At 54.6% G+C, this 18,966-nt stretch overlaps 1 protein-coding gene across 4 annotated transcripts in view; it reads left to right on the top strand.

The window, feature by feature from the left end:
- RPS6KA2 (ribosomal protein S6 kinase A2) overlaps positions 1 to 18,966 on the top strand; it is a 338,356-nt gene that overhangs the window by 277,797 nt on the left and 41,593 nt on the right. For all 4 annotated transcript variants that reach the window (XM_065888700.1, XM_065888701.1, XM_065888702.1 and 1 more), the window contains 5 exons: positions 284 to 390; positions 3,564 to 3,601; positions 5,925 to 6,067; positions 9,837 to 9,907; positions 11,565 to 11,653. In XM_065888700.1, coding sequence (XP_065744772.1) covers positions 284 to 390; positions 3,564 to 3,601; positions 5,925 to 6,067; positions 9,837 to 9,907; positions 11,565 to 11,653 — 448 coding nt within the window. The remainder of the gene's footprint in view (positions 1 to 283; positions 391 to 3,563; positions 3,602 to 5,924; positions 6,068 to 9,836; positions 9,908 to 11,564; positions 11,654 to 18,966) is intronic.

An 18,966-nucleotide genomic window follows, 5' to 3' on the forward strand; every position in this document is an offset into this window, starting at 1 on the left:
ACACTCCAGAGCTGCATGGTTTGTGGGGCAAGAAAGGTCGGGGGAGGAAACTCTGCCCGGGGCTCCGCCCACAAGGCCGAGGGGCTTTGTGAGGAGTGCCCCCACCCCTTCACTGGTCCTAAAACTTTGCTGAGAACTCATGTTTCCACTGTAGGAGTCGGAAGAGCCTTGTCTGGGGGCCGCGGTCTGCAGAGCGGAGCGGAGTCTTCGTGGGGCTGAGTGCCTCTGTCTTTAAAGCCAGCAGCCACAGAGCAGGCTGAAGTCTTTTTCTGTCTCCTGCCAGGTGATGTTCACGGAGGAGGATGTCAAGTTCTACCTGGCTGAGCTGGCCTTGGCTTTAGACCACCTGCACAGTCTGGGGATCATCTACAGAGACCTGAAGCCAGAAAAGTGAGTGAGGACAAGGCAGGGCAGGGCCCTCTTGCTGCCCACGTCGCCTTGTCCCTGTACTTAATTCCCCAGGGAGGGCATAGCCTGGGGACATTCCGGTGCTAGCACCCCACAGGCAGGGATTCCACCTGCCCGCCCCTGGAAAGGTGCCCAGACATAGCTGTGGCTTGTGCTGATTTGTGTGGGATGGTCCCAGCCCATTCTCACCTGACCCTCGTAACACCCTCCAAGGGAGGCAGGGCCGGGCCTGCATCCCTGTGGTCCAGGGGAGGCTGGGTAGGTAGTGGAGGCTGGTCAGGTAGAGGAGGCTGGGCAGGTAGAGGAGGCTGGGCAGGTAGGGAGGCTGGGCAGGTGGAGAGGCTGGGCAGGTAGAGGAGGCTGGGCAGGTAGGGGAGGCTGGGCAGGTGGAGAGACTGGGCAGGTGGAGAGGCTGGGCAGGTAGTGGAGGCTGGGCAGGTCGCGTAGGCTGGGCAGGTAGAGGAGGCTGGGCAGATGGGAAGGCTGGGCAGGTAGAGGAGACTGGGCAGGTAGAGGAGGCTGGGCAGGTAGGCAGCCCACCATTCCTCCTCCCACACCCCCTGCCCTCCCTCCTTAGGTGGGACCCATCCTGCACTGGGAATGTCTCACACGCCACCCCCTCACTAGTGTGTGTCTTCTGTGCCGGTCTCTTCCCCATCTCCACCTCCACCTTGGAAAGCCCTTTCAGCTGTCTCGACAGGCCCATTTCTAGGTGACGAGTCAGATGAGTCTTTCTGAGTTTTTCTAAAAGACAGTGGCACCAGATTCCCAGCCCAAATTCCAGTAAGATTTGTGTATCTTTGGCAATGATCATCTGTAATATTATTACTAGGATATTTTGCTAATCCAGTCTAAATCTTTTTTTTAAAGTCCCTCCAGATAATAATGTTCTTACTTCAGGTTTTTTTCCTGCTGTTTTCTGTGTAGAGCTGCACAAACTAGGAGGATCCACTTGAAAAGGAAGGACCTAGAGGATGCTATTTTAAGTTCATTTGGTTGACCTGACAGTGGTCCCTGCAGTGAAGTTGATGATTTTCTCCCTCTGGCCTGTGACGTGGTTGATAACGGCCCCCTGTCCCCCTATAGACTGAGGTCCATGCCTGTCCCTGGATATGTGGGGCCTGGTGGGACCCCAAGGCTTGGAGCACAAGGCAGCCCAGGCCCTGAGGGCACAGGAAGTAGATCCCAGCCCTTGTTCCTGGTCCCTTACTTCTTCACCTGCAGGGAACTGAGAAAAATGCAAACTCTGCTCTGAGAAGTGGCAGTCGTTTAAGGGAAACGCCTGCGTTTGCCTAGAGACCAGGAACATTGTGTATGTCCCTGATGCAAAGCGTATTTGCCTGTGACCAGAGGGAAGTGCTCCCCACGCACGGCTTCAGCTTAACCACCAGCCGGGTACAGCATCACTGCCTGCACGCGTAAATGATGTTTAAATAACTGTGAAAGGCTCTCTCCTGAGTATCCCCATAAGAGCCACGTCCTGCAAACTCAGCATCGCCTTCGGAAAACAGGCGCTGAGGCCACTGTCACAGCCAGCTCTGCTGACCTGCTCCCCTCCGCTGTGAGCTCTGCACCATGAAGGCGGCACCCCGATTCTCCCTCTAGTTAAAGGTCAGAGGGATCTTTATAGTTAAAAATAGTAATATGTAATTGCAGGATTGAAGAGAAAGGATTTTGTTTCCATTAGAATTAGTAGGGAATTAATCCTGAAAGTTGCTCACTTCTGGGCAAAGATTAAGTATAACTGAAAAGCAAAGATAAGAACATTCGCTTCTTTCATTATAAGTTGTCATCTTAATTATACACCGTAACTTTTTCCTTCCCATTTCCATAAAATAGTAGGTATGGTTTTTATTCCCGTGGCAGCTTTTTAAAAATTGTGGTAAGATAAACATGACGTAAAATTTACCACCTTGACCGTTTTCAAGTACACAGTTCAGTCGTGTTAAGAGCATTCACACCATCTGTGCAATCGTCTCCACCATCCATCTTCCAGACTTCTTTCATCCTGCAAAACTGACACCCTGTCCCCATGAAACACTAACTCCCCACCGCCCTCCCTCTGCCCCGGCACCCTCCCTTCTGTTTTCTGTCTCTGTGGATCTCACTGCTCCGGGGACCGCACGTAAGGGCGGTCACACAGTATTTGTCCTTTTGTGGCTGGCTTATTGCCCTCGGCGTGGTGTCCTCGAGGTCCATCCATGTGGTAGCCTGTGTCAGAACTTCCTTCCTTTCCCACATGTGTTTAACGTACCACATATTAATCCTCACAGCCCATGTCCTGGTCTCTTTAGATCCAGGCTGGTGCCTCCCAGGAGCTGGTGGAACAGAGTTTAATTACAGCAAAGAAAGAAACAGGGCAAGCCAGGAGCCCCGGGGGCCTGTGGGCTGATGGGCTGGAGAAGGGCCTCGTGGAAGGCTCGCCTGCGTCCATCCCCTCAGACGCTCCCTCCACCCTCCCGTGGGCGTCAGCCTCGCCGTACTACAGAGAGCTGGGAGGAACAGGACAGCGCTCCCCGTGGGGCATCTGGACATTAGATGCAGGCATACTGAGAGCTTGGTCCAGGGCACCAGGAGGGACCCCGTGGGACCGGCTCCCACAACATGGCTCCCGGGGGCTGAGGCCTGAGGCGTCACAGACTCCCCCGGAGGTCGCGGTGGTCCCCAGGGTCAGGCGGGGCTCGTGGAGCGGTCTGGCCGGAAGAGCAGGCTCTAGCCGTCGAGGGCCCGCCTGGGTTCAGGAAGTCCCCTCTGAGCAGCTCGGCGTCTGCACAAGCCAGGGCACTTGCGGACCCTCTCAGGCCCATTCATGCAGGACAGACAGCCTGGGGGGTCCCCAGACCTTCCCCTGGGCTTGAGAGGGTCTCACACCTGCAGTCCCCAGTGTGAGCCTGCTGAGCCAGCCACAAGAACATGGGGCTGCCCTTTGCCCCCCGCACACTGCGGATGTGCCTGTGCTCCTGACCCAGCAGAAGCTGCCGACTAGGGAAGCAGTGGTCTAAAGGCCACGTCTGCGAACAGCAGGTGACCTGCCGCCCCCCAGCCAGCCTGGAGACTGCTGCCCAAGGGCCTGGGCGGCTCCCCTGGGGTCTCCGTGCCCTTCCGTGTGTCTCATCTCTTTTAAAGCATCTGTTCCCCCCCCCCCTTTCTTTCAGCATCCTCCTGGACGAAGAGGGACATATTAAGATCACAGGTTTGTAAAATTCCACCCGCCACCGACCGGTGCCGTCACCCTGGCGCCCCTGGTACCTGGGGGCCGACCCAGAGCTCAAGCCCTCTCTCTCGTCACACCAGCGTGTGCACGCAGGGCTGCCTTCCCCGTGGCCGTGGCTCAGTTCTGTCGGTGTGTGTCTTCCCGGGGATGCTTGCGCTTCCCCGGTCGGCCCTCCTTCCTTCTCTCCCTCTGACTTAAGAGCCTTCTAGTGCCTTCCTGCTGACGCTCAGCGTCACTGGATGTTGTGTTCAAGAATCTCATCTCAGCATGTCTGCGGGGCCGATCTCCCCACTGAAACCTCAAACCCCTCCCACTGCCGTCGGCTCAGCCAGAACGAGCACCGCCCCCCCTTGTTCCGTGTCACCCGCTTGTGCTAGTTTCCTCTTGCTGTGTCACAATTACCAACCTCGGTGGCTCAAAACGGCATCAGCTCATCATCTTAACAGCCCTGGTGGCCACAAGTCCAAAACAGGTCTCACAGGGCTAGTATCAAAAGGGGTGCACTCCTTTGTGGGGGCTCCAGGGGCGGATGGTCCTGTCGCCTCTCCGGCTGCCCACTTCCCTGGGCTCACGGCCCCATCCTTCTCCTTCAGAGCCAGGGGGCAGCACCCCAGTCTCTCTCTGACTCTGGCCTCTGCCCCCAAGTCCACATAAGGACCTGTACTTACTGTGCGTCATCCTGGCGCCCCGGGATAACCTCCCTTCTCGAGATACAGCAGGGCCCCCTCTGCCAGGTAAGGTGACCTATTCATAGGTTCCAGGGTTGGGGCGTGGACGTCTCTGGGGGCCATTCCGCTGGCCCCCCACTGGCCGGGTCCTGGCCTGGTCTCCACTCACACCCGCTCCCCGTGTCCACCAGCGGGCTGTCCCTGCGCAAATGCTCCCCCCTCGCCTCCAGTGGCAGCTGTCTCTGCTTAGACGGGACACCTGCTCTACCCCGTTCTGTCTTCAGAGCCTCCTGTCCTCTGCACCTTAGCCCCACGCCATGTGGTCTCGCTGCCGCCTGTTCCCTTCTCTGGGCTGGTTCACCCCGTTCTTGATGGACCCCCAGTCCCAGCAGAGCGCACAGAACAATTGACAGTTACGGCTCGTTAATGTCAAACAGTGAGACTTCTTAAATTTCTCATGAGTTACACACAAGAGCACGGCACTCATCTGACAGACCTTTAGACGGCGACCTCCTGGCAGGGGCTGCACAGGTCCAAGGGCGTCCGCAGTGTCTGCTGGTGGGTCCTGCCCCCCGCAATGAGTCCAGTTTGACCTGCTGGGGCCTTCTGTGCCTTCCCATGTGTAGAACAGCAGAAGAAATTAACCCTTAACAAGCTGAGAAAGTAAACCTGACTTGACTTCTACAACTGGTTAAGGCAGTTCAAAAGTGCCCGCGTGGCATTTCGTGGAGATTGGAGGGTCTGCTAGTACTTGACTGGTTTTCTCTGCTGAGTGAGGAACCGCACGTATATTATATGAATCTCACGTGTACAGAGGTAGCTGGAATAAGTATGAGCTACCACGTTAAATTTATGTGTCATATTGTAGAGTTTTGGCTTCCTCTGTTTTAGTCATTGTGGTCAAACAAGCCCCGAGACTCTGACGTGCCGAGTGAGTCACTTCGGCAGTGAGGGAGCAGCCCCACGTGGGTGCTGGAGACTCTCACTTAGCCGTGAGCTCACTTGGTCCTCACGTGGCCCCAGGAAGAAGGGATGTCAACCTTAAACTCACAGATGGTGAACGTGGAGGGCTCTGTAATCTCAGAACCAGCGTGTTCACTGCATCCTTCATCCACTGGGTGCAGTAACACGGGCACTGGAGGACGACGGCCTTGGCGGAAGGTTTTGTGGACAAGGTCCAGGGGAGGATACCCCATGGCAAATGCTCTGAAGCCCCGCCCACCTTGTCTGCCTTCCCCTTCGTGCCTCACCAGCCGGGGACCTCCTTCCCGAGTGGCCTCCTGCTCGTAACCCCTTTCCCGCCCTTTCCTTCAGAACAAGCGCCGTCTTCCTGCCCTTCCTTCGGAGTAGCCCCGCAGGCCTCTCCGCTGGGGCCGCTGACGTCCAGGGTGTCCTGCTAAAAACAGGCTCCTGGGGAATTGGTGTCGGGCGTCGGGAATGCAGTTTCTAGGCGCCCTCGGGAGCACTCCTGAACGTGTGGGTCCCTATAGAAGCTCACCGGGAGGTGTCGGGTTTGGTTCAGCTTCTGTGGGCAGCTCGGCCCCAAGAGGACAGCGGTGGGAGGTGGGCCGGCCGGGCAGCAGGGCTCCAGGTGCCGCCCGGAGACTGAGCACTGTGTGCTCTTTCTCTTTTAGACTTCGGGCTGAGTAAGGAGGCCATCGACCACGACAAGAGGGCCTATTCGTTCTGTGGGACCATCGAGTACATGGCGCCCGAGGTGGTGAACCGGCGGGGCCACACGCAGAGCGCGGACTGGTGGTCCTTTGGCGTGCTCATGGTATGTATGGCGTGCTCGTGGGATGGTGTGCTCGTGGGATGGTATGCTTGGGATATGATGTGCTCGTGGCTTGACGGGCTTGCGGCGTGGCATCTGCCGTCCCCAAGGTGCCCGCGTGGCTGTCCCCTGAGCGCCCGCCCACTCCTGGGGTTCAGAGGTCCAGGGGTGACCCGAGGAAAACAGTGCCCGTTGTGTGACTCAGGACAAGGGGGGCCACCAATTCCTGACCCTAGCATTTCCTGGCAGCCTCCTCTCTGTCCCCCCTCCAGACTCCCACCATCAGGAAACAGAGCTGGGATTCAAGTTAGGATGCAAATGTGTTAAGAGTCAAACCTTTATCCTTAACGCTCTTACGGGTTTAGCAGGAGGATTTGAAGGGATGCAGCTATCTCCAGATTAAAGATCTTTTTCTTATTTCAAACACAGAATCCCTCCACTTAGTCATCAAAATCACCATGAACCAAAATACACGTAGAGTGAAGCATTTTTACATCTGCATCTAGAAACTTGGATTTTCTTTGGGTCACGTGTTCGCAGACAGAGCGTACAGCCAACGCGGTCTAGCCGGGGCGGTCTGTAGTCACAACAGAAGCGGGCTTGGCTGCCGTCCCCCCGCCTCACGCGGTCCTTCCTCTCCTCCCTTCCCCCTCCCCCGCCACCCGTCCCCCGCAGCCGGGCCCGCCGGGCCCTCGGTGTGGACCAGACTTCCGGGGCTGTGAGTCTCACATTGACTGGATGGGAGGAGCATCGTGGCATTCCCGGCTTGTCAGCCCCCTCCTTGTGCATTCCACAAACGAGGAAACTGAGGCGCGTCGCTCAGCCAGCACTGGCAGAGCCTCCTTCCCACACGCATGCCTCTCGCCCCGGGACCTCTGGGCTGGGTCCTGCTCACGGTGCAGGGCATCAGCCGGGTGCCCCTAGGCTGGTACCCAGGAGGCCACGCTCAGTCTCTCGGTTCTGGTCCCCGGCCCCGTGGGCTCGGAAGCGCTGGCTGTGTTGGATTTGTCGGCACGGACGGCTGACCCTTGTCTGTGGGGGGCAGACACGTCAAACCAGCTCGGGAGGCAGTTCCCACGGCTCCGGCCGGGATGCCAGCTCACGGGCGTACAGTAGGTGACGTCACACCACGTGGGGCAGTGCCCCCGTCTCCAGGGTCAGTGCGTTCTGCCCCCGTCAGCCACCTACGAGGGAAGTCAGGCTGTAATGAGAAGACTGCTCCCAAGACAGAATCACAACAAATTAAACACATTAATACAAGCAGTGACGGGCCCAAGCTCGCGACCTGATGAGGGCTCCGTGAGCGTCAGCTGCCGGGGCGCTGATGACGCTTGCTGTGTTCGTGGTTATACAGACCTTGAATAGCCTCTGCTGGGGTGCAGTCCGTCTCCACGCCAGAAGCCACAGGGACGTCCCGCTCTGCTTACCTTCCCACCGATCACCTCTCTTTAGATACGTCGGTGAGACCGTCAGGGTAGCCTCTTCCTCGGCAGGGTAACTTTGCGTCCTCGGCTCTGCTCCTGTCCACGTGGGTGCTTCCCCGTTACCCTGTCTGGAGGGTGTGTAGTGGGGGGCGGGCACCCTCGCTGCGGATTTTACTGGAAGTTTGATGTTGTCTTCCCGACACCGGCTCCCAGGTCTGAGGTTACAGCTCTGCATCTTCGGGAGTGATTCCAATTCTTAAGTCCGCGTCCGCCTGAGAAGCACATTTCTCTGGAGGGTGGGGTGGGCTCCCAGAGGGAGACCACAGGCTTCGTCCTGTCCCTGGATCCCAGGGATACTCGCGAAGCCCTTAAAGATGTAGGCTGGGGGCTTCCCTGGTGGTGCAGTGGTTGGGAGTCCGCCTGCCAGTGCAGGGGACACGGGTTCATGCCTCAGTCCGGGAAGATCCCACATGTCGCGGAGGGGCTGGGCCCGTGAGCCATGGCCGCTGAGCCTGCGCCTCCAGAGCCTGTGCTCTGCAAAGGGAGAGGCCACAGCAGTGAGAGCCCCATGTACTGCAAAAAAAAAAAAAAACAAACAAAACAAAAACGATGTAGGCTGGGCTCACGAGTGACCATACAGCGGTTCTCCAGGGAACCCTTGCCTGATGCTCTGAAGTCACAGAATGCCACGTGTGTCTCTGTGGAAATGATATTTAAAAGAGCAGGAGGCCGGCCCAAGCCTGGAGAGAAGGACTGTCTTACCGGCCAGCACAGCAGAGAAAACTGCAGCTAAAACCACACATACATCAAAGCCACCTGGAGTTAGTTTTGTGAGGTTTCTGGGGTAGAGGGGAGTGGGAATATGCCATCCCCCTCGTCTGTTTCTAGATATATTAATAAAATCTGTCCCATAAATATAAAATATGCCTTTCATACTTTTTTCTGATCAAAATCGTTGCATGTTAAAGAAATAAATGGAGAGGCTGAAAGCAAATAAAAGGGGCAGTGAGGACATAAAAAGAAAGATGGAAAGAAAAACAACTGAGAGAGGAGAGAAGTCAAAGGTAGCGAAAGAGGCTTCCGTGGTGGCACAGTGGTTGAGAGTCCGCCTGCCGATGCAGGGGACACGGGTTCGTGCCCCAGTCCGGGAAGATCCCACATGCCGCGGAGTGGCTGGGCCCGTGAGCCATGGCCGCGGAGCCTGCGCGTCCGGAGCCTGTGCTCCGCAACGAGAGAGACCACAGCAGTGAGAGGCCCGCGTACCACAAAAAACAAACAAAAAAAAGGTAGCGAAGGAGGAGGGACAAGAAAGGGAGGAGGAAAGTGACCTGCTCTGAGCTGATGCCCCCAGTCAGGCTTCTTCCCACTTGTTTCCTCCACGTCTTCCCCAGGCTCCCCACACACTTCTGGAACCTCTTCTGGTTCCCCAGCTGTCGATGGCTGGTGCTTTGCCGTGATGCTCTTACGGGCCCTGTCATCTTGTGTTGTGAACACGCGTCTCTGTGAGGGTCTCCCGGGCACAGGGCATGACCTTCACGCGTCCCTAGATCAGGTGGCGGTGCCCGGGCCCAGGAAGGTCTGTGCCCCGAGGGTCCACAGGCAGTGAGAGCAGAGCGGGCCTGGGCTCCCCCGGCCCCTGCGCCTCCTGCCCCCATGAGACGGGAAATGCCCCTGGACTTTGGAGAAGGTGACCGGAGAGGTTGGCCCCTCGCCTCTTCCAGGAGAGGCCCGGCCTCTGCCGTCTGCCGCGGTCCACATGCCGGGAACGGTCCCGCCACCCTGCTCTCGGGCGCAGGACATTCCTCCCTGAATTGCTCACTCCTTTGACAGACTCGTCCCCTCACTCTCGGTGTCTCGTAACAGCTGGGGAGGCGGGTCACAGTAGCCTGAGGGAGGAGGGTCGTCACGGGCATTCAGGGTCCGCAGAGCACCCTCCCATTCGACCTGGACCCGGAGCGCTCTCTCCCCACCCCTGTCCTCCCCTCCTCGCTCAGCCCCTCCACGGCACCCTCCAGAGAAGGACGGGTCTTCAGTCGACCCTGTGGAAGGTGTGTGGCCATGGGCTGCAGGCCCCCATCCCCCTCTCCATGGCACTGAGCACCTTCTCACGGCCGTAGAGCTGAAGCGTTTACTGTGTCCATCATCCATCAGTCTCCCCACTGAATGCCAAGGTCCACAATGCAGTTCTGTTCGCTGATGTACACCAAGCATGTAGGCCAGCGCCTGCACTTAACTGACCAGATTTTGAATGGGTACGTGAACTTGGGCTGCATTTTGCCTGTCTGGGTCTCGCCACTGTGAAGTTCGTTGGTTCTGAACTCTTGCTTCTGTTCTGTGTTGGTCTGCAGTTCGAGATGCTCACGGGGTCACTGCCATTCCAGGGGAAGGACAGGAAGGAGACCATGGCCCTCATCCTCAAGTGAGTAAAACACCCACCTTGGGACCCACCCCAGTACGTGTTAGCGCCTTCTGATATCGAGAGCTTCGGTCTTCAAAAGCGGGACTGTTCAGTGGGCAATCACGGTAATGAGCGTTCTTGGCATTTTCACGTCAGTGGGTGAAGCCAGTGGCATTTCTCAGTGATTCTCATGAAATCTCCTACCAAAGATAAAGTTTTCCATCAGTAAAAATCACCTAAGTTGTCCAACAGCAAGGTCTTTAGACATGATGGTTGGTGACCTTCAAAAGTGCAGGTTCAGGGGGCAGAGGGCCGCAGGGGCTCCTGAGAGAGCCTTCCCTTCTCTGCCTGCTGACCCGTTCGTGCACGTGCCTGAGCTCTCCTGCCTGACGTCAGCGGGAATCATACGGCCCGAGTCACTGAGTACGAACATAATTTTCTCCTTAATTCTCATGAAGAATCTTTTAACACAAAAATGGGTTTTGCTCTTAGAACCCTAGAAAGAAGTCTAAACCCAGAGCCAGTCTTGCTGTAATAGCTTTTAAAAAACAAACAAAAGAAAAAACGAACAAAAAAACCACATCATTTTATTTTTTTGGCCATGCTGCGCAGCATGCGGGATTTTAGTTCCCTGAGCGGGGATCGAACCCATGCCACCTGCAGTGGAAGCGCAGAGCCCTAGCCACTGGACCGCCAGGGAAGTCCCTTGCCGTAACATCTTCATCAGAGCAGGCTTCCTCTGAGCGAGATGTCAGAGGGAAAACTCTGGGAGAGAGAAGCTGACGGAGGGCGGACAGGGTGAGGAAGTGGCCCTGGAATCAGGCAGGCTCCAAGTTACTGTCTCCCTGCTCAGTGAGAGGCTGGGCCCACCGCACCTGCAGGAGAATCCATGAAGGTGCTTGGCCTCACAACCAGCTCTCTCAGACTCTGCTTGCAGGTGGACACGCAACGTTTATAAAACCAGGAGGCACCTGCAAAGCTTACGGTTTTGTAGATACATCATTATATAAACAGGAGAGCAGTTCTTGGAAGACAACCCGTAGAGAGGATGTAAACGGTGTTTCCCTGTATCACGTGACCTTACACTATGGATGACATGTGTAGCTACAGTCTACTATGTGTTTTTCTTTTTGATGGCCTTTGTTCCTTTTAATTTTAAGAGGGAACAAGACCTTTTTTCCTAAAGCTGTAGAATAATTCCCTCCAGCAAATCCCAGGTGTGAACTTGTAACCTGTCGTTGGGAGTGACAGCATTTCTGAAGGGGCAGCAGCAAACTGTGGACACGTGGTTCCCAAAGCGCGGTCCTGCGAGGCCCTCCTTCCCCAGATGTTGCCGCAGACCACACCAGAGGCAGAGGAGAGAATCCAGCTGTCTCCTCAAGCCAAGAGGAGAGTCCTAAAATGTCAAGCATGCTGGCATCTCTCCAAAGCCTTTTTGCTGTTGTCTTGGAAACCATAGTTAATTTCCATTTAAAATGTTCTGTATGTTAGTGGGATCATTCTTGTTTATTTTTAGTGGCCTTGTTATTTTTAGTGAATCATTATATAGCTGTTGTAAACAGCTGCTCTGGGTCACGTGGATGTGATTGGATTTGTCTGTGAATGCTGAGCCCTGAAGAAAACCCTGCTCCCTTTGGGGCTCATCCTTCTTACCCGAAAATACGACTGTGCTTTTCAGAGCCAAGCTGGGCATGCCGCAGTTCCTCAGCGTGGAGGCTCAGAGTCTTCTGAGAGCCCTCTTCAAACGGAACCCCTGCAACCGGCTGGGTAAGGCTCCCTGAGACCCCTGCGCCCGCCCCGGGCCGCCCACATGCTCACACTCTGCTCTGGTCTGGCCCCGCATTTCACCACGTTCTCTGACAGCAAAAGGCCCTGACGCAGGGGGGCAAGTTCTGTCACGTGTTGTCCGAGCTCCGAGGATTTCAAAAACACACGGTCGCTGCCCCAAGTATTGTTAGCTAACAGTCACCGTTTTTACACAAAATGGTGGCACTTTAGAACTCCGTAAACTAAAGACAGAACCATCTAATTCGATGGGGTGGAAAAGCCACCCCATCTAATTTGTCCTTGAATGTTACAGAGAGATCATAATGGTTTGCCCAGTTCTGATTTGGATCATGAATTAATTGATTACTTTTCGTTAATGCCTCCATCAGTTCAAGAGAGACACTGAAATGATCTCTGCTAGTCTAAGGCCAGCTTGTCTTTCAGCTCAGCAGATCTTAACCCGATTTAGAACACACCTGCCTCAGAATCCGGTTTGCAGAGCTGTGAACCCTCAAAGTGCACGTAAACATCTTTGCACATCGTTTCTGCCCCTGTCTGAACCCCTGAGCCTGCCCAGTCTAGAGCCCCATCCCCATCTGGTATCATCAGTCTTTTAATGTTTGATCCCAACAATTACTTTGGGTTAATTACCCCTTTATTTTGATTCTGTGACTCCTTCCTGGTGCTCTACCCCCATCCAGTGTAGACACAGGCTCTCCGTACAGCACTGAGAGGCCAGGGGGCTGGGCAAGGGGCAAGGCAGGCACACAGCCTCTCACAGTCCTCTGCTGATTGGTTCTTTCACAAACCTGGTAAATAAGTCATTTCTCTTCCTGAGCCTCTGGTTCCTCTCGGGATGACAATGATACGCACGGAATTCTGCACTAATAAAGTTATTATCTCATTCAAATCCTCACAACACTACAAAGTAGATAAAAGGAGAAATGTTAGATTCACTTACGAAAAGAGGTGTATCCCTAAGAATTGCTTTTAGCTGCAAAGTAAAGAACTCTTAAATAATTTAAAATTATTTAACCCAGCTAATTTAATGTTTCAAACTGTAGTTTATTCTTCTCATATTACAAGCCGTGTTGCAGTAGAGGGTTGTAAGCGTTGGCTGGGCAGCTGAACTATTGCTCTCAAAAGCCCAATAGGTCTGTCTTCTTCGTTTACCAGCCTTAGTGTATTGCCTTTTCATCCTCACACATGGTGCCTTACGATCACAAAATAGCTGCTGCAGCTCCAGGCATCACATTCATGGTGAAGGGAGCACGAGGTGGCTCCTGACCAGAGCCTCCCAGCTCTGTGGGCACAGGGTCCCACATGTAACCCCCACGCCCCCGGGATCCCGGGGCCCCCCTCACCTCATCATGCATCCTAGGAAACCGGCCCCATCATAGCTCATCTTCTGGTCCCTGTGGTTGACGGACTGTGCAGGTCTGGGGCACCACGTCCCGCTGGTGTTTCAGAAATGCCTGCTTTTTAGGCAACTGGGGGAATACTGGGGCTCCGTACTGATGGTCTCAGGCTGACCATCCACCTTTGGGAGGTAACTAATTAAAAACAGTCCCCCCCAGTTTGACTGACTCTCTGATGGGAGTGATGGAGAATGGCTCGGTGTTTCGTGTAAAATAGGATATGGGGGTCTCTCGCCCTCCGCCCTCCTTTTCTCTCCAAGTCTCAACCCTCACCCTCCCTCGAACTATCTTTAGCTCACAACTTGATTCTTTTTTACTTTAATTTGAGCTGAGGATATAATTCTTCTCCCTTCGCCTGTAGCGAACTCCCTGAAATTTCACTGTAATTGGATTTAATGAATTGTGTGAAAATCTCAACTTGTTTTCATTTTATATGGAATTTTCTTTCTGTGGAAAAATTGGACAAAAGGTATCAAGATTTAGAAAAACACAAGGGAGATAATACATAAAATCACAGTCTTGAGGAATAAGATGGTGTATTTATCAGACCCAAGCATGAGGTGAGGGTTTCAGTTTTTACCTAAAGACCTCCCTATGTCGTAAAGCGGCCATAGCCAGGGCAATTTTTTTCTCGCTTTTCATAATTGCTATACTTTTTAACCAGCGAGTGCCTGTACAGTTCTTTGTGATATCGTATCCCCCTCCTGTCTTTTCCAACTGTGGTAAAACACACGTAGCAAAAAGTGTATCGTCTTAACCAGTTTTTAAGGGCACAGTTCAGGAGTCAAGTACATTTGCAGTGTTGGGCAACATCAACACCGTGCGTCCACAGAACCCTTTTCATCCTGCAGAACCGAAGCTCTGTCCCCATGAAACAAGAAACCCCCATTCGCACTCCCCCAGCCCCTGACCCCCACCCTTCTGCTTTCCGTCTCTGTGTTTTGACTCCCCTTGGGGCCTCATGTCGGTGGAAGCATACAGAATTTGGTTTTTCGTGTCTGGCTTATTTCCCTTAGCATAAAGTCCACAGATTTATCCGTATTGTAGCAGATGTCAGAATTTCCCTCGTTTCTAAGTTGAATATATTCCATGGAACGGGTATACCACACTGTGCTCGTCCGTCCTCCACCCGTGGACATTTGGGTTGACCCACCTTTTGGCTGTTGTAAATAACGCTGCTACGAACGTGGGTGCGCAAATAGCTCTTCAAGACCCTGAGTTCCAGAAGCGGGAATTCCTGGATCCTGTGGTAATTCTCTTCTTAATTTATTGAGGAGCAACCTGACCATCTTCCACAGTGGCTGTGCCCTCTTCCTAACTGTAGAAGTGTTCTGGACCATTTTAGCCTCTCGGTCCGGCATGGCGGCCCATGTCTGGAACCATCCATTGTGGTGAGGTGTGAGGACAGAGGAACCCTCGGCAGGGGGTGCTTTTGCCCCGATCTTTCCATACATCAGTTGAAAATGTCTGTCGAAGTAAAGCACGTACTCTTCATCCAAGTAATTCCACTTCTGGGATGTTTCCTAGGACGTAGTCGCACAAGTACCCAGAGACATACGGGATGTTGTTAGTGCAGGAAGGAGGGGAAGAAAGGAGCCCGCGTTCCCACCACCGACGGATGGTTCAGGGAAGCGGGGTCCATCTACCCGGGAGGTGAGGCAGGTCTGCACCACTAGCTCAGAGATGCGTCTCAGCCAGAAATGAAGAGTTAAGGAAAAATAGCAAATGTCCAGAATGATCCTATTTTTAGAAGAGAGGGAGAGAGGTGAGCAAAGAAAATTTCTGGAAACACACGAGTAGCTGTTAGCAGCGAGTGTGGAGGGCCGGGTGGGGAGGTGAGCTTTTCCTTTCACCCCAGACACGTCAATAGTTTGATTCTTTCATCAATAACACACACTCGTTTTATGATGAAAAGCCTAGTTTTGTAAAATTTGGTTTTGAGAGAAACACGGGATATTCAGAGACTCCTGTGTGGTGCAGGAACCCATCCTTGGCCTCGGAGCTGCCCAGACGGGCAGATGGCAAGAGTGTGGACTCGTCGGGGGCTTGGGGCCTGGCCTGCCTTCCTGTCGGCAGATACTAAGGGCCCTTTAATTAGGAAGGAGAGGGACGATGTATATGTGACCCAGAAACACACACACCTTCACCGGTTCCCTGATACTTTCCAGGCTCTGGCGCTGGGGAAACAGTGGAGCAAAACTGTGGCCCTCGTTCTCATGGGGCCTCTAGGATGGTAAAAGATGGGGCACACAAACACGCCTCGGCTGCCATGAGAAAGAGCGGGGGAAGACCTCAAGGGACAGGAGCCGGGGGGCCTGCTGGAACGTGGAGGGAGCACAGACGTAAGCCGGGGAGGGAGCTAGCGAGGAGCCCTGAGTGGCAGCACCAAGCAGAGGGGCGGGGACCCACCCCCCGAGCAGTTACTTGCTGGGCGACCTTGAGCAGATGGCTGCCCCTCTCTGTGCCTGCTTTCCCGCCCTGTGCACCGAGGGTGATAGCAGAACCTCTTCAGAGGGTTGTTAGGAAGACGTAAAGAGCTGGACCAGTGCCTGACACGTAGGAAACACTCTAGGGTGTTTGACAAATAAATGCATAAAAAAGCAGAGATAGGACTTCCCTGGTGGCGCAGTGGTTGAGAGTCTGCCTGCCGATGCAGGGGACGCGGGTTCGTGCCCCGGTCCGGGAAGATCCCACACGCCGCGGAGCGGCTGGGCCCGTGAGCCATGGGCGCTGAGCCTGCGCGTCCGGAGCCTGTGCTCCACAGCGGGAGAGGCCACAGCAGTGAGAGGCCCGCGTACCGCAAAAAAGAAAAAAGATACTAGCCCAGTGGAGCCCACAGAAGCATGGAAAATGGCCCATCCACGGCCAAAGATTGCCCTTCAGATAATTTCTAAAGTGAATTATCATAAAGCCTTCCAGGAGTTATGGACCATCCTGCAGCAGTATTTCATATCCAAGATGTCCAGACTCACATAAAAAGAAATTATAGTCGGAATTGTTACTCACCCAGCTGGACCCGGGTCAGCTACTAAATTTAATTGCCTGAAAATCTTTAGCCTTAAGGTGGAAACTATGTCGAGTAGATTAATCGTGGTCTGCACAGGGAGCTAGACTAGGAGGCTGGGACTCTTCCCCCTCTGATTGCCTTGAGCCTTGTTCTTGACTCCCCCCCAAAAAGTCCGCTGGCCATTTGGGGAGTTCGTCAATATCAGAAGGCCTCACCCAAACCCCGGTTCCTCACGTAGATCTGTGGTTTAACCACATTACCTTCAAATCAGCCCAGATCTCTGTCTCTTGACACTTGAACTGTTGAAGAGACCTGTCTGTCCAAATTTCCCCTCTTGATCAGGACAGCGGTCATATTGGATCCGGGGCCACCCTGCCCCAGTGTGACCTCATCCTCTCTAATCACATCTGCGAGGACCTCATTTCCAAGTAAGGTCACATGCTGAGGTTCTGGGCTTAGGACTTCACCGTCTGGATTTGGAGGATCCCCGTTCAGCGCCTCCGAGAGGGTGTCCGTCTGGATTTGGAGGATCCCAGTTCAGCGCCTCCGAGAGGGTGTCCACAGCATCTGCAGTGGAAGAAATGGCAGAGGTTCTTCCACTTGATGTCACACGCTCGGCAGGTGACGAGACCGAGGTCCTCGCCCCAGATCACCTGCCCAGGGCAGCATGGCTGCCGAGGCTAGAGCTGGCGTTTCCCCCCCGTTGTCCCCTTAAGATGCATTGCCCTCACCCAAAGAGTCCGAGTCTAAGTCTCCAGCCCACTGCTGACTGCAGTGTGCACTGCTCAGTGAGGTGCCCCATGCACCTGTGGCAGGTGCTGGTGACACACAGGTAGAGGATGCTGCCGCGTGGGAAACCCAGCCGTGTGGGCAAAGAGGCCAGAAATCTCGGGTAGAGATCCCCCCGCCTTTCCCCTGCAGACCTGAGACACCTGAGGAGCCAGCCAGAGGGAGCCCCCTCCTCCGGGCAGGACGCCAGGGCTGAGGGGCGGGGGCAGGGCCAGGGTGGTGCTGGAGGGACAGACAGATAGAGAAGGCAGACAGGCCCCCACCCAGGCCGGGCCTGGCAGGGCTGAGCGGTCAGTGGAGGGGAGGGAGGGAACGGGTGGTTTTCCGTGCCGTGAGTGGAGAGATTTTACTCTTGTCAAAAATGGAGTCAAATTTGAGTTTATTTCCACCACGGTGGCGTGTGGACCCAGCAGCTGGAAAACTGGATTGTTTGGGTTTCACCCTTGATGGAAGCAGGAGCAAAATGCCCGCCCAGCAGGGCTGCCTGGGACCTTGGGCGGCATCTGCAGGCTTGTGCGTGTGCTGGGGAGGGGGCAGTCGGGGGCGTGAGTTCTAGGCCCGAGAATGTCACAGGCGCAGTTGCAGAAGCGGAGAAGACTAGCACGTGAGAGCACGCGTGCCCTCCAGGCGGCCTGGGTGGGGGGCTGAGAGGGCAGGGCAGGCGGAGCGGCCTGGGCCAGGCCGGGGCTGCGACGTCCCCCGGTCGGGACCCTCGTAAGGACGCAGCAGGCGGAGCGCGGCAGTCTTGTTTCTCAGAGGATCGATCGTTCTAGTCGTGAATTAGAGAAAGACCCTCTTGGGGCGTCTCTAGCTCACCCCTGTGACCATCTGTAACTTAAGTCCTGGACATGCTGGACTCCTGGGGGCACACGGGGCAGAGGTTAGAAAGGCGTTAGACGTGCCCGTGAGCATAAAACAGCGCAGCCGGTAAACTGCCGCTGGTGACCGGAGAACACGTGTGGGCAGGGCCCGTCCACTCGCCCAGGACTTCTGTTTTTCGTGTTTCCATTTTCTGTTCCAGACTCGATCTCCAGAGGGTGTGCTCTCCTGATCTGACTTCAAACACAGTCCGCTCTGGGCTCCAACCATCTCATTCCAGTCCCACGGGCATTGCTGTGACCTCTTGTAAAGGGCCAGCCTTTGACGGCTTGGTCAAGGCTGAGCGAACGCCCCAGCCCCTGGCTTGGAGCTGGTGGTCTCAAGCCAGCCCTGAGGGTGCTGCCAGGGCCCCGCCTCAGCCAGAAGGTCACAGAAGACACAAGCTACGCCAAGCAAAGATTTTAAACAGTAAATGAAATTTCAAGCTGACCGGCAATACTTTAAGACTAAAAGTGTGTAGATGATCTATAAGTGATTGAGAAGTGAAAAAGCAGACCTGGTGTTCAGACACTGGGTGGTTATGGACTGGCCTTTAGGAGTGTGCGGGTCCGGTAGACCAGACCCGCACAAAGTATGCAAGGAAAAGAGCCAGACGTGAGTTTATTCTGAACATGCCCAAAAGAATTAGAGAGGGACTCTGTGTGACTCTCAAACGACAAAAACAAATATTTCAACAGAGTCACAAAGGGTCCAGGGATTAAACATTTCCCAAAGCTATCTGTGGACAGGAAGATTCAAGGAAAACATTTTTGGCCAATCCCCAAACCTTTGGGGGATGATTTACTGTGGAAGTGGAAGCCCGTTGATGATTAAGCCCAGGAGGAAAGGAACGGGGTCGGCTCGTTAAAAATGTGAGGTGGAAGGGCTGCAGGTACCCAGGGCCATAGAACAGGTCCCAGCCTCAGGCACAGCACTGCGTTTTATAGCCACGTGCCGGTGGAAGACAGTTCCAGCGGGATGCAAAGCTACCCCTCAACCAACGCGGAGAAATTGAGACGGGGGTCCAGATACAGAGGTTCGGGAAGACAGCCCAAAAGCGATTGGAACAAAAGTAATTAAATGTTCCTACACCAGAGAATAAGCATGAATTCTTGAATCTGCTGCCCCAGTGAACTCTTTCTGCATATTTGCCAGGCATTGGGGATCTTAATCGAGACTCGCCAAACTGCATAGAGAGAATGCTGTTCTTCCATTCTCCATGTTTCTGTCCATAAGTACCT

This window comes from Phocoena phocoena, chromosome 12 (genome assembly GCF_963924675.1).
Source record: "Phocoena phocoena chromosome 12, mPhoPho1.1, whole genome shotgun sequence".
Lineage (NCBI taxonomy): Eukaryota > Metazoa > Chordata > Mammalia > Artiodactyla > Phocoenidae > Phocoena > Phocoena phocoena.